This window comes from Teleopsis dalmanni, chromosome 2, assembly GCF_002237135.1.
Source record: "Teleopsis dalmanni isolate 2A chromosome 2, ASM223713v2, whole genome shotgun sequence".
NCBI lineage: Eukaryota > Metazoa > Arthropoda > Insecta > Diptera > Diopsidae > Teleopsis > Teleopsis dalmanni.
In genome coordinates, this window is record NC_051847.1 from 174,287,954 (window position 1) to 174,303,392 (window position 15,439).

The 15,439-nt window shown below is 30.6% G+C and overlaps 1 protein-coding gene across 1 annotated transcript; it reads left to right on the forward strand.

Annotated features, from left to right (window-relative positions):
* The first annotated feature begins 4,547 nt into the window (after window positions 1-4,547).
* LOC119676204 (homeobox protein slou-like) lies at window positions 4,548-5,909 on the forward strand. Its single transcript, XM_038087438.1, has one exon. It carries the CDS (start codon window positions 4,548-4,550, stop codon window positions 5,907-5,909), a length of 1,362 nt encoding a protein of 453 aa, XP_037943366.1.
* Window positions 5,910-15,439: the final 9,530 nt, after the last annotated feature.

The following is a 15,439-nucleotide window of genomic DNA, read 5'->3' on the forward strand; positions in this document are numbered from 1 at the left end:
AATTAAATTAATAATAAATAAATAAAATTAATTAAATTACTCAGATTTAAATGAAAATCATTTAGAAATTAGTAAATCATTCATAATAATATATTTTATATTATTAAAAGTATTATCATTTATTGACAAAATATCATTTTAATTATTCATTCATAATAGTAAAATATATTATATTATTAAAAGTATTATCATTTATTGTAAAAGTATTGAAAGTTCACAAAAGCAGACATGCCTCCACAAAAATATCTACAATTTTATTTTTTGAGGTAAATTCTCTTTCTTTTACTTTTTGGAGTTTTCTACAGTGTGCCAAGCAGTTTGGCATACACCAATTAAAATGAGTGCGACAAATGGTGTTGCAAAAAAGCAAAGCATGCTTAAAACTAATTAAAATGAAAAAGCATAACAAGCTTCTCATTAATATCGTCTACCCATTAAGTGGTTAATTATAGAAAAACGGCGTCTTTTCAACCACAGAAACGACGACGTCGACGACGACAACAAGCAATAAAAAGCAAGGGAGCCAACAAAAAATGAATAAAAAGCGTACACAAGCCACAGGCATATATACAAATAGATATACATATACACATACACATTACCACTTCAGTTTGAAATGGAAGTAGTAAAATGAAAAAAAAAACTGAATACCAACAACAACGAACATACAAACAAAATTATAACTACTTGCATTTATTACTGCAAAGTACCTATGTGAATCTGTGTGAAGAAGACTACTGACAATAATAACAGCAACAACATTGAAGTACTGTGACTACCACAACGACTATTGAAGCTCTCCTTAATTTGGCAAAAGAAAAGCTATTTTATTGCACTTCTCATACCAAACTCACCTACACACATACATACACAAACAAACACAAACTTGCATTGGTACAGTGAACGTTGTAGTTCATTAAACAGAGTAGAAGACAGCAACGGCTTAGTAGCATTCATACTCTACTCCTATACTGTCCCTATCAGCAACAAAAACACAATACAAACAGTAGCGGTAGCAGTGGCAGTGGCAGTGCTTATGCTAGCAAAAACCAACACAATTACCTTCACCATTAAATTGAAGGCAGATGACACTGCCTGCAATGAGATACGTTTCGATGCGAATAAACCGCAAATTGGATGCGATATTAAATTGCCTGTGCAAAGCGCATATAAATTTTGTTCAATTTAAACAATTTGTGCAAATGGAGAGCAAAACTGTGCTCGAGTACGAGTATGAGTACACGTCTGCGCGTATAAACGAGCTGGCAAGCAATAAGCACTTTAATAATAAAAGTATGAACAAGATGGCGTCATCTCATCTACTAACTTATGCTAAAGGAGGTGGTATGGTGTGGTGGCTGTGTTGTGTGGGCTATACTATGGTGAGTCTTATTGCTGCTGTTGTTATTATTGTAGTTGTTTTTGTTGTTCTTATTTTGTTATTATATGGCGGCTCTTTTTGAAGAATGAGTTTGCTAAGTAGCTTGGTAAATGTTCTCCTCTTTTAAATTGCATATAATATTTTTATATTTTCTTGTTGTTGTTTTTGTTATATTATTTGTAAAATTTTCTTTTCTCGTTTTTACAATGTTTTCGTTTTTTTGGACTTATTTTTATTATATTTTTTGTTATTTTTTTTTTGTTTTGATACTTTGTGGAAAATGAAAATGGTTGTCGTTATTGTTCAGCTTCAGTAATTCACTAAATGCAGTTGTACACAAAAAATGAATTATGAGTTGATGTGAATCAGATATTTAAAAATAGTGTTGCCATTAAATGTCGTTTTTTGTGTGCCGAGAATATATGAGTATGTCAGATTATATGTGTATTATATGTCATTTATATATGGAAAATAATGTAGAATTTATTTTTTATGATATTATAGTTTCAGTTGGACATTATGTTATAGTTCGTAGTTTTTTTGATTATATGATTATGTTATATTTTGATTACATATATATGTGGTAATGTAATACATAAAATTGTATTTTTAAACTATTTTCATATATACTAGTATAAGTAACGTATGCATGGTTTTTGCTGTAATACATGTGTAAATAAATGATCAATCTGATGAAAAAAAGCTATATTTACTTTATTGTTTTTATGTTTTTGAGTTCAAGAACTGCGTTCTTAAAATCGAATATTTATAATTTTTTGTATGAATATAACCATTTCGCTTGATTTTGCACCTGCTTAATAAACCTAGATAATCAAAAACTTACTAAATTGTTTATTACGATCATTGCATTTACTCGGATCTATTTAAATATGAATTTACGTGCCATATACATCAATTCAGCAATTATATTAGATAGTATTTAAATAGAAAGCAAAAATGTATACCCAGTTTTGTGTTAAAATTACTTTTGAGGATCTCTTTGTGCCATTGCCAATGTAAGATTTTCTTGCGCTCATATTATGTAAAGTCATGGTCACGTCAAATTTGAAAGTTTTGTTGTTTTAAATGCTCATTTAGAAATTAAGAATGAGAGAAACAATGAAATGACGATTTCAATTTGGTCACGTTGGTCAAATTAATGTTTCTCAGTAATAAATGTTAAAATGTTCCCGTATTAGGAGTATATATGCTTGTTTTTGTAAGTACGTATTTGAATATGTACTTAATTATACATTTTCCTGTATTTCAAAGTATAAAATATAAAAATAAAAGGTATAAAAATACTTTTAAATATCACTTAATTACGTTTTCTTATTCTTCCTTTATTCTCTTTTTTAAAACAAAAAGATTATTTAGAAAATGTTAAACAGTCCATTAAGTAAATGTTTCAACGTTAGCTCATTAACATATCCTAAAAAAATGAATTCTGCTTTGAGTTGTAATTAAATTACGTTTAACAAAAATTGGCAACACTATAAATATATTCGCAGTCTTGCATATACGATTAACAGCCCAACGCGCCCCATAGAGCAGAGCATAATGTCGTTAATACAACTACAAACGCAAACGTTTACTGCAATAACAAGCCAAAGCATCACACACACAAACATGTACACACTCTAATGCCCAACAAGTCTAAAATACTAAGCGAAAATGTCTTCCAATAAGAATAAAAGTTTGAATTCCGCTTTGAATTAAAGAAAACAAAAAAAATTCTAAAATAAAACCAAAGATCCATTTCAGAGCCAACCAAGCATATAAACAAACAAATTTTTCGCTAAATAATTTGACAATTACTCACATTCAAGTAGGCAGGCAGAGACGTAAGACGACTGCATACAACTAAGCAATTTTAGTATTAAAACATGAAAGAGTAAAAGACAGCAGCAAACCATAAGTGAAGGCGCAGAGAAGAAAGTGGCAAAAATAAAAATAAAACTAAAACTGAAAATAAAAGAAACAAAAACAAAATAAAACACTGAACACTGCAGACTGCAGTATACACTGGTATATGCGAAAATGAAAAGTCGCCTTGGAACACACCATTACATTTGCTAACGAGGGGAAAACAAATTAAATCATTAGATTGTGATACTGATCCTTTAGACTTAAGTACCGAGTGTAGTTATGGTTGTGTTAGGAAAACCGCTTAGACTATATTGCCAGCAAGCAAACAAAAAGAAGCTTTAACAGCGGGCGAAGGGTAAAGCCTTCAGATATTTATGCTACTCATATAAATTACAACGATAATTTCTGTCAAGAGTAAAATCTTGACAGAGCCATTAAAAAGAGGAGGAGTTAAAATTTTTGCTCGCGTAGGGTGAACTGAGCATGTACTCAAGCAACTGCTCAATCTGTCTCATTGTGTAGTAATTGACTCAACAGCTGTTGTCCAAGTGGGCGTGCGCTCCATTTTTTTTACAAGCACAAATTTCTACTTATAACGGATAACACTCACTCAACCCAATGAGTTGCGTTTGCAATTAAAAATAACCAAGCAACCACCACCATAGACGCTGTTCTCCTACAGCATCCAAGCATCGGTAGTTGTGTGTGGCGGGGTAGCAAGAGTGAAATTTTTCTTATTTTTTCTTGTAGTATTTTTATTTTGAGTTGGTTCAGTTCACTTGCCGCAAGCACGGTAAGTTGTCAACTCGATTGATTAGTTTGTGTCGTCGTTTATCGTGTAAAGGCAGGCAGCACACTTTTACTCTTTCCGTTTGAGTCGAATAGGAAAAAAATAGAAAAATCTTTGTGGAAGAGATTAAATAAAAATCAACCCTCTTCAGACATTATTGGTTTGCGCGCGGATTAGACAAGATACGCACTGCGGATGCGATATCAGTAACAGTCGATTGGCTGCCATCGAAGTGAATAGTACTTTGAAATTATTTAGCGGAAAATGCTGAAGTGTGCGTAGTAAAAGAAATCTACAACTGAACTTACTTCCATAAAAAAATTAATTTTTTTTTAATAAATTATGTTAATTAAATTAATACTCTGTGTGCTATAAGTGTTAAAATTAATAACAAAAGGATTGTGTGAATTTTAAAAACTTGTAATTCAAACAAAAAAAAACAAGCCCAAAAATAATTTATATAATACCAAATTACTAAACAAACTAAGTTTTTTTACTTATGTGAAAATGGTGATGCTACAATCACCGGTGAAAACTACAGATTCAACTCAAACAGCAGCTACCGTCGGTCAAATGAGTCCCAAGTCACATCCCGATTCGCCAAAATCGAATACTTCTCCTGAAGTCCAACATAACATAGCCGGCGGTATATCGCCGACAGCTGTCGTCAATTCTCCAACAGCAAAAGCAACCAAATTTGTCCAGAATCAACAGCAGTTGCCAACAAATAATGTTGCTGCCTTACAGCAAACACTCAAATCAACTGCTACCAATGAAGAGAGTTTACGTTATTCACTGGAATGCCTCAAACAAATGACGGACAATAGTAAACTTAACAGATACAGTCCCACGACTGAAGATTCCGATAGTGAAAAATGCATTAATAATAATAATAATAACAGTTCCAATAACAACAATAACAACACCACACGACGCTCGCAATCACCAGTTGCGTTACCAAATTCGCAACAACGTAAACTACTTGAACTTGCTAGTGCACGACAGCTGGCACGTCCAGAACCCCTACAACATCCACACGCTGCACTACTGCAGCAACATCCGCACTTGCTACAAAATCCCCAATTCTTAGCAGCAGCAGCGGCGCAACATCACCATCACCAACAACAACAGTTACATCATAATCCACATCAATCGCATCATGCCTTTCACCTGCGTCCACCATTTCCAACTGCAACAACTACATTAACAATACCAATTAATGCCACTCCACCCTCGCCGGCTAATTCACCACTGTCCCCACCAACATCACCACTACAACCACATTCCGAACAACTACAACAACAACACCAATTGCTTTCACCTTCCGCAACCCAACAACATTCCACACATCCTTTACTGCAAGGCCACCCGCAGTTGCTGTCATCGCCACCCTCATCAATGCTGCTGACCTCACATACCCAACAACAACAACAGCAACAACAACAACAAGCAACCGCAAACAGTAGTCCCTCATCAACAACAATACATGACATGGATCTGGAACGCATTAAGCTGGTTGCGGCACAGGCTGTTGCACGCAGCACATCAAGTGTTGCTGCCTGTACCACCGTGTCCACTCCGGCTTCCATGACAGCGAATGCCGTCTCAGCCTCTGGTCTTTGCTTGCCACCAACAAATCCTCGCACAGAATTAAGTGATTATGGTTTTAGAATACAATTGGGGGGCTTGGCGGCCGCTGCGGCGGCAGCTGCCGCTACTTCAAGGCAAATTGCGGCTGCTAATTATGCGCGAAGTGATACCAGTGAAGAGTTAAATGTCGATGGAAATGATGAGGAAAGCAACGATGGATCCAATGGTACACCATCAGTAAGTTTTGCACAAATTAATACATTAAAGAAATTCCATTAAGTTCAGTGTTTATGTGTTGAAGGAGGAGACGGAAGCATAATTGAATTAAGTAAAACAGAGTTACTAACAAAGTAGTAGAATAGAACTGATATATCTTTTTTAATTTGTAATTATAATTTATTAATATATGTATAACACTGGGCTATAACAAAATATTATAACTAATGTTAATTTCGACTGACAAATCTAGAGCAGAGCAGTTTAGAACAAATGTACTATTAAGGAAATCTGTTGAAGCAATTGATACCCTAGCAAGTGCAAATAGGTAATTTGTAAAAGATCGCAGTCCCCCAGTCACACTTAGTTACTACAGGCATCTTTAAAAATGTGTCACTAATTAGCATCGCTAAAGATGTAGAGTTCCAAGTAGAACTCAGTTACTAAAGGTTTATTTAAATAAGTACTACTATCGCTAATGATGAAGGAATTTATGCGTAGTACGTAGTGTCAGAAAGTTGAACATACCAACTGCCAGTCACAGTTATTACGAGTTTCTTTTAAAAGGTGCCATTAACTACCATAGCTATATATAGAACTTATATAGAACTATATATAGAACTTAAACATGCCTACCTAACAAAAGATTATTGTCTATAATACATTAGTATACATATACTATATATACTATATATATACTATATATGTATATAACTGACTTAATATTACGAACGGTACAGTGACGTTAATACTAGGAATACTATTATACTATTAATACTATTAATTAGTTTTTTTGTAAAAAATCGTTTCTATTTTCCTATACAGTCATCTTTCAAATCATTATACTCTTATTCTCTCTAGCTATTCTTTAAAAATTCACCAAATAATAAGATTTGTTTAGATGTATAAAATAAATTTACTTTTTAAAATTGTTTTATGTCCTTATATCCTAAATTTGTTTTATAGAAGGACTATGACTTTGTAGAACAGTTTATCTTCTTTTTCATTGTAGTTATATAGCATATGTGTACCCAAGAAATATCCTCATAAAAAAGACTACATAAGTATCATCATTGAACATAGTCGAGTTCCTTATTTTCACACTTTCTATAAAGCTGAATCTTCCAGCATAATTTATTATTCTTACTATTTTTTATTTTGGTAAGGTAGTTATAAACTCACGTTTTGCTCATGGAGGAGCAACCAAAACTTTATCTGACTTGCACAGAAAAATATCCATTGCATGTAAAACTATCCTCATTCGAGCAAAAACTGCATCGTTCTTGCCGATAGTTATTTCAATTTATTGTTTCTGAAAAATAGGCATAAGTTGATCCTTAGGATCGTCAGTGTTAACTAACTTAAATTTGAAATCAGTAAGTCACATGATATGCATATGATATCAACAAATTTGCTAACTTTTATTAATCAATTAAAACAATGTTATGGACGCTTTCTGGTACACCGTATAAATTGTAAAAAATTCAAGGTATCAACGCATTTTCAATTTATTTGGCGAACTGTATAGAGTCCCAAATATTGGCACCAATGTATCAAGATACTCACGGTTGCCACTTGAAAATTATTTCTGTACCAAAATTGGTTTAAAAAGGTACCATTTCTGTAAAAAAAGATCTCGTGTTTTCTCGTTCTGTGTTTTTCATAGTGTTATAAATGAACAAAATATGAAATAGTGCAAAGTTGATTTATAAAAAAACTTATTTGGAAATATCCACAATAAAGTTGGGTCGTCAAAAATGCACCATTTTTTAAACATGAGTACCAAAAACGAAAAAACGAAAAAACGAAAAAAAAGTACCAATTTTGGTACTAAAGTACCATAAGTGGCAACCGTGATGACACTGCTTAAGACCGTAATATTACGGTCTTTGGCGCTGATAAATTGCTCAATTTCAAGTATTTGAGTTTAAATTGTAACTTAATTTATTATACATTTTCTTCTATACTCTTAAAAAGCAGCTAAATTATCAATGCAGATTATAGGCAATGAGATTTTAATATACAGGAACATAGTTGTTAATAAATAGTACATCAGGAACGAATTCGTTGATCACACTGCGGTTCTACTGGTAGACCCTTTTTAGGCTCAATTTTATACTCAAATTCGCAGAGCGGCATAAGTGAGGAAGTATGAATCAAAGAGAATATAAACATACATATGATAATAATAAATTAATGATTTCAAAAGCGGTGTTGATTTTAATTTTGAATAAGTCACAACAGAAAAAGACAAGAACGTTTTGTTTATGCATATTTGGGAATGTTTTTGTTAAACTATTAAAACTTAAATAATGATAATTAATTAACTTTTTATTTCTTAATATGTTATTTAATACCATTAATTAGAGTATTATTTTAATCGAAAACATTTACAATCTATATTATTAAGTTTAGAATTTATTGTGTAAAGAATTTATTTTTTTATATATGGTTATATGAATGGATTTCATTACAAAAATTATTTTTTTATAATATATTCAACTTTAAAAGTTTGCGAAGGGACATTAGGTATTCTTATCTTAGTTTCAATACTTCATAATATCATATAAATCATAATAATATGCAATGCTTTAGAATTTTATGTTTAAATCTATTCTGTTTCGTTGGCGTTTTGGTCCCTTATTTGTTTTTTTAATAATATATTTAAAAAATATTATTTATTTTAATAATGTATTTTAAATAGTTTAAAAGATATTATTTTTTTTATTTAATTTTATAAAATATTTCTAGAAATTTTTTAATATATATTTCTTACTTTAAGAATGTTATATAATTTCTTACTGATTAAATTTGTTGAGATTTTAAGAATGTACACTTATATCAACTAAAGAGAAAAAATTAATACATTTAAAAATTATAACAATTTACTTATAATTAATGTAATTTTTATATTAATTTTTTCGATTTAAACATTTCCCAGAATAAAGTTTTTTGCCTTATAAAGTTTACAGACTGGAATTTAATTATTATTTTATACTTTATGTCTTTGCCTTCATTATTTAGAATTTTTTTATTTCATTGAAAAATTAGAAAATTTAAATTTTTATATCATCATTGATTTTATCAAATTTATCATATTAAATTTTAAAAATATAATTAGTTTATCATTATTATTATTTAGAGCTGCCTATATATTATATCTATATTCTTATAGTCAACATGGAAAAATCTATTCAGAAGTTTATTCATTTAGAATGAGAAATGTTTGTGAATTTATAATGTTAAAGTTACATTGATTTTCTTTAAACTTATTAAACAAAAAAAGTGAAATACAGTCAAACTTTCATGATTCGAAGTACCATTTTGCAAAGAAAAGGTTCGACTTATGGAGACTTAGAGAGTTAGAGAATTTTTTTTATTTTTTTTTATTTTTGAAAGAAACTAGAATTACATTTTAAGATATTTGTTTATTTATTTGAAATACAGCACAGAAGTTATAGTGGAATTTTAATCTTTTTTATTTTCAGTAAAAGTATATTTTAATTTATTCAAAGGGTTATAGTGATTATCAGTTGTAGTATCATTCGTTTGCAAATAAAAATTCAGAATTTTGAACAAGTCTTCTATTCCATTCTTGTAAGGCTGATAAACAATTTCATCCACTGAACACTAATTTTCATTTTTCATTGCGTTTAGAATTGGGTCAGGGATATAATACTCAATAATATCGTTATCTGTAGGAAAGCGTGATGTACAAATTTCATTATCAAGCTCAATATAATCGTTGAGTAACATTGAAAGTTCTTTTATTTATTTATTTTTACTTCACTTTAAGATCAATTCACGATCTTCATAAATGTTATTCATGAAAACTAAAAGAATGTCGTCCTCTACGTCCCATGTAGAAAATTCGCAAAATTCAGCTTTTTTAAAGTAGTGCGCTATCGTTTGACTACTTACATTAATATCCCAAGCTTTTGTTACATGATTTGTGTAATCCATAAATGTAATATCCTTCTTTTTGTTTGCTTCTATACAATTTAGTGCTTCTTTTACGATTCTGTTGCGATAGTTACACTTTACATTTTGAATTACTCCCTGATCAAGTAGTTGCAATTCAGAGGTCATATTCGGTGGAAGGAATGCCAATTCTATGCATTTGCGTAAAGAAGCAACATAAGAAACAAAAAATTAAACATTTGTTTTTGAAAAAAGGACTTTCTCTAACACCAAATTGGATTCATACTTAAAATAAAAATTCGAATAGAATGAACTTTCCCATATTTCTATTGGCACGTCACAATATTTTTTTTCCAGTTATAGAGAAACTGGAGTTATGGACGCAGAATTATGTTATTTTACCTTTAAAACCCTATTGCACACTTTTTAGTTCGAGTTATAGAAAATTCGGATTATAGAAGTTTGAGTTATAAAAGCTTTAACATAATTATAATTTAAATTGTTTAATTAAAGCGTTGGTTTGTGGTGTGCAATATTTAAGATATTATTTTAAATTATGAAAAATTAATCATTATCTAGAATAAAATTTTGATTATTAATTAAAATGAGTATAAATTCATTTTTTTAGAATTGTTAGTTAATAACGAAAATTATTTTTATTTTCTAGAGTGAGAATTAATTTTATGAATACAACCAGAGTTGTAAAAATGTTTTTGATTGAATAAGATTGAATTGAATGAGATGAATACTTACAATTCTTGTTTCATCAATTTCCTCTTTAGTAATTTATTACAGAAAGGAGTATATATTATATATTAGGAGACATAAAGATTAAACTTAAATTTTAGCAACAAATCACAAATTTCACATATGTGGCAATGTTTAAAGTGCATAAAAACATATATAATTGAATAATGAAAAAAAAATAGAAGTTAATTTATTTTATAATTACTTTCTTACACAACATAATATAATATAATGTGCAAAACAAAATAATATAATATAATATAATACAACTTAATTAAACTATAAGTACAAAAACTGTCTTAAATAAAATTAAAATGAAAGTTATAACTATTATAATAAATATTTAATTTAAATCTATTATCAATATAAAAAAATAATAGGAAATTAAACAATTTCGATGTATGATTATACAATTATACAATAAAGTAAACAGTACTTGAGATTGCTTATAACTAAAACTATCATACATAATTTACGATAACTTCGTATTTTTTCAACCGATTTGCTTGAATTTTGAAATATAACTATTTAAATATTTATTATGTAATAAATGTTGTGACATTATCACATACGAGTTTTTTCGTTAAATTATCTGAGGTTTATTAAAGTTCATATTTAGCACCATTTTTCAGTGATTTATGGAACAAGAAAAAGATATAAGCTTTATAGAATTTTTTTTGTGAATCTTAAACTTTTGGCTATTAGTAGGAAAAATATGAAAAAATGATTACAACTATTATAAGGACTTTTTACTTTTTTGGTTGAATTTGAAAATTCAAATTTTCATTTTGAAAGTTTCTGTGAAGTTTCGTTTTCACAAAAAATGGATTGAAAACAAAAATCAGTTTTTTGGTATTTTGGCAGACATTTATTGTTTTGATATTCTCATATGTTGCTCTTCTTCGAGTTATGTTTCTCTCGAGTTGAATGTACCTTTGTTACATAAAAATACATAAAAGTACCAACAAAAAATTCGAATTCATATGACTCGAAACATTGAGTAAAAATATTATAGAGTCACAATGACTCAATTTTTAAATTTTCAGCAACAGGCACGGGAGGGCGGAGTGAAGATATTTCTTCTTTCTGCGCTGCTGCTAGATCGGTCGCGCTTATGCTTGTTCTTTCTTAAAATTTTACTATTGATGACTGAAGGACAAAAATGAAAACAAAAAACAGATTTGCTTGTTACGAATGCAGGCAGTACAAGAAAACAGTCAAATTAGTTTTTGGTGTAATTATTTGTTTTTGCAATTAATGCTTGGCACCAGCAAGCAGTATGTAAAAATTTCATGCATTTAATATCACTTCATAATGCAAATAAGAGAAACATCCCTACTTGTTTGGAAGAATACTGATCTACATATATACAAGGTGAGATGAAAACACTGCAACCAACTTCAGACTGCTGTCATTTCTAAACCGCTCGTCCCACAGCTGTCAGATTTATTCTAGTGACAGCTCATTATATTGTTTACAAGCGCACAAAAGCATTTTGGTGGGAATTTTTCAAAAAAAAAGTTATTTGTGATGGAATTCAAGCGTGATAGTGTGATTGCTTTGCATTTGGCTGGAAAACCACAAGTGGCTATCGTTAGAGCCCTCCAGCATTTAGAAGTGAATAAATGTTTTGTGTCTCGTACCATCGCTCGTTACCATGATACTGGTAGCGTAGCCCGACGTCAAGGAAGTGGACGAAAAAAAACAGCAACATCGGCAGAAATGGTTCGAAAAGTGAAAAAGCGAATTGAACGAAATCCGCGTCGCAGTGGACGAAAAATGGCTCGTGAGCTGAACATATCGCAATATGCCATTCGGCAAATATTGAAAAATGAGCTTGGACTAAAGCCATTCAAGTTCCAAAAAGTGCAAGATCTTACTGATGCGCAAAAAAAAGTTAGACTCGAAAAAGCTAAAGAGTTGTTTCGCTTGGCCGAAAGTGGTGAACTGCCGAATTTGGTTTTCTCCGATGAGAAACCATTCGTTATCCAGCAGTTTGTAAACAAACAAAATGATCGTGTTTACTTGCCAGAGAGGTCAGCTGAAAATTTGCAACTTCGGTTGGCCATCACAACTCAAAAGCCGGCCATGGTGATGGTGTGGGCCGCCATAACAGCCGATGGTCGCTCGCCGCTCGTATTCATCGACCGTGGTGTCAAATTAAATGCGCAAATCTATCGCGAAAATATTTTGGAGGGAGTTCTGAAGCCCTGGGCACGCAAACATTTCGGCCGCAGACCTTGGACATTCCAACAGGACTCAGCACCATCGCACTCAGCACGCGCCATCCAAGAATGGTTAAGAAATGAGGTTCCTCGCTTCATTTCCACCGCACAATGGCCACCAAAATCTCCGGATGCCAATCCGTTGGACTATTGTGCCTGGGGTATTTTGGAAAGCAAGGTTGGCACTAAAAAATACCAAAGTGTCGATCATCTCAAGCAAGCGCTTCGCCGAGAATGGGACAAAATAGCGCAGAGCCACTTTCGGGCAGCGTGTGATGGTTTCATTGGCCGTTTGAAGGCCATAGTTCGTGCCAAAGGTGGCCAATACGAACAAATCTAAACCGATTCTCAAATTTGATGTTATTTCCGACATTTTTTGCTTTCATTCAATAAAATTTAAAAAAAATGAAAAAATTATGGCGTTTTACTTTGTTGCAGTTTTTTCATCTCAAGCCCCCCCCCCCCCCCCGCCGCCCGCGCTTGTATATGTATGTGTATAAATGTATATTTATAAACATATGTACTTTTATTTGGAAGAATATGAATATTTTTTGATCTTATTTTAGGAACATTTGAAGCAAATGCAACCAATTTCAATTTTTTGTTTTAATCAGGTATAATAACAGTTATATGAATGTTATATTAGTATTAGCTAAAATAAGATAATTGTATGTAATTGACCGTGTGTGAGTTCGAGTAATTGAAAGTAAATTGAGGAAAATAGTAAATTATGTCCGTATGGCAGTGAATGTTGGTATTTACCAGAATTTCGAGTGTGGTAAATTAGGTAAATTAGGTATTACCATTGGTAACTTTTTATAAGATATATAATAAAGAAATAAATAATTTTGAAAACTTTTAACATAAGTGCAGTGCAAAAAAACCCTAGGAAATTTTAGTTTACTTTACCATAATTTACCGAGTTGGTTTATTGGGACCTGCAGACTTCATCGAATTGAATTGCTGGGCTTTATTCTGCTTATATTACTTCGTAAGCAATTCCTTTGTATGGTAGAGAAAGTGAAATCGACTAAGGCATAAATTGTTATATGACCTTATATTACAAATTTGCCCTAATACAGGCTTAATAACATCTATTTATAATTTATTTATTACCATAACTACTTACTTTATTTATTTATTTTGTTCAAAATACATAGTTTAAGTGAATTAATTTTAAGATAGTTATTAATAAACATGTGTTAATAAATATGTATAAATATGTAAATATTAATATTTATTACGTAGAAACTTTCGCTATTTTTTATGGTTATTCACGGGATATTGATCAATTAATTAACAAAGCAGTTTATACATATAAACAATAAAAAATAATGTATCATATATATATCTAATAACGGGAAGAACTAACAAATGTGTTCTCTTTTTGGTGGTGGTATTCCTCTATTCCTGAGCGTTGTTTGTTGTCGTTTTGTCATTGGGCCTTGTTGTGGTAGGATTTTAGGCAGGTTTAGGAGTATTTTCGGAAAATCTTCTGCAGGTTGTTTTCTTTCTTCTTTGTTACCATTCTATTTTCCAATTATTTATGTGTGATAATATATTTTTTTATCATTTATATGCAAAAAAACTTTTTGTCGATAATACTAATGTATGTATATTAATATAAAAAACTAAAATTCTTCAAATTCTTGAGGACGAAATAGAGAACAAATAATAAAAAAAAAATTTGAAATAGTAAAAAAAATCTCTTTTCTATATTATTTTTCTTAAACAAAATTTCTTCGTTAACATGGACTAGGCCTCCTGGGCACACAATGTAAAAAAAACGCGCGATGCATTATACCTTAATGGTGGTCTGGAAATTAGTACGCAACTAGTAACATGAAAATTGTCACTTCTATTTAATTAACGATAACCTTTCATGTATGTCGATCTAGTAACTATAAATGATTATGCAGTTATTTAAATAAATCCCCATTTCTCGGCAATTATTCGCTTGCAAAAGCTAATAGTCGATACACTTGTACCCCTTGTACTGATGTTTCGTTTATATTTATTCAGTATCTTTTAAGTGCATATATATGTAAAATAGCGTTAATTATTCAAACTGCCATATAAACTGAAGGTTTAATCTTAAATCGATTTCTATATAATTTTATTGTAATACATTTGGCAAAGCTAAATCATACAATTTTTAAAAAATGTTTTACGAATTATTGGTAATAATTTTATATACATGTGTTCTTATGATTGTATTACTTCCTAAGATTTAATATAAATATTATGTAAATGCGATAAAATTGAAAATCCATACTTAATAACAATTAATTACGAAAACAATTATAACTCTTTCTTCAAATGCCATCATAATGAAAAATTGTTTCAATGCTGCAAATAAAATTTTGATATCTCTTGCCCCCGAAATTACATACAAAAATATCAATGTCCATATGTTCATATTTAAACACAAAGCAAGTAGGCATGAATGAATATAAAATAGAGAATAATTCTTTTTACTACTTACATTATAATTTAAGAAAGCAATAACAACACCTCAAAGAGCAAAAGGAGAAAAAAACACAAAAAAGAAATATAAAAATTTCTTGAACCTATGAAGCAGAGAATATTGCAAAATCTTCTTTGGTATGAAGCAAAAACGACTGAAGCGACGTCGGCAGAGATTTGAGTGATTTGGGTACCCAATGGTAGATACCTAGAACAAAAATTAATTTCTATGGC

Coding starts and splice junctions, on each gene's coding strand:
- LOC119676204 (XM_038087438.1), top strand. CDS start 4,548: ATGGTGATGCTACAATCACCGGTGAAAACTACAGATTCAACTCAAACA.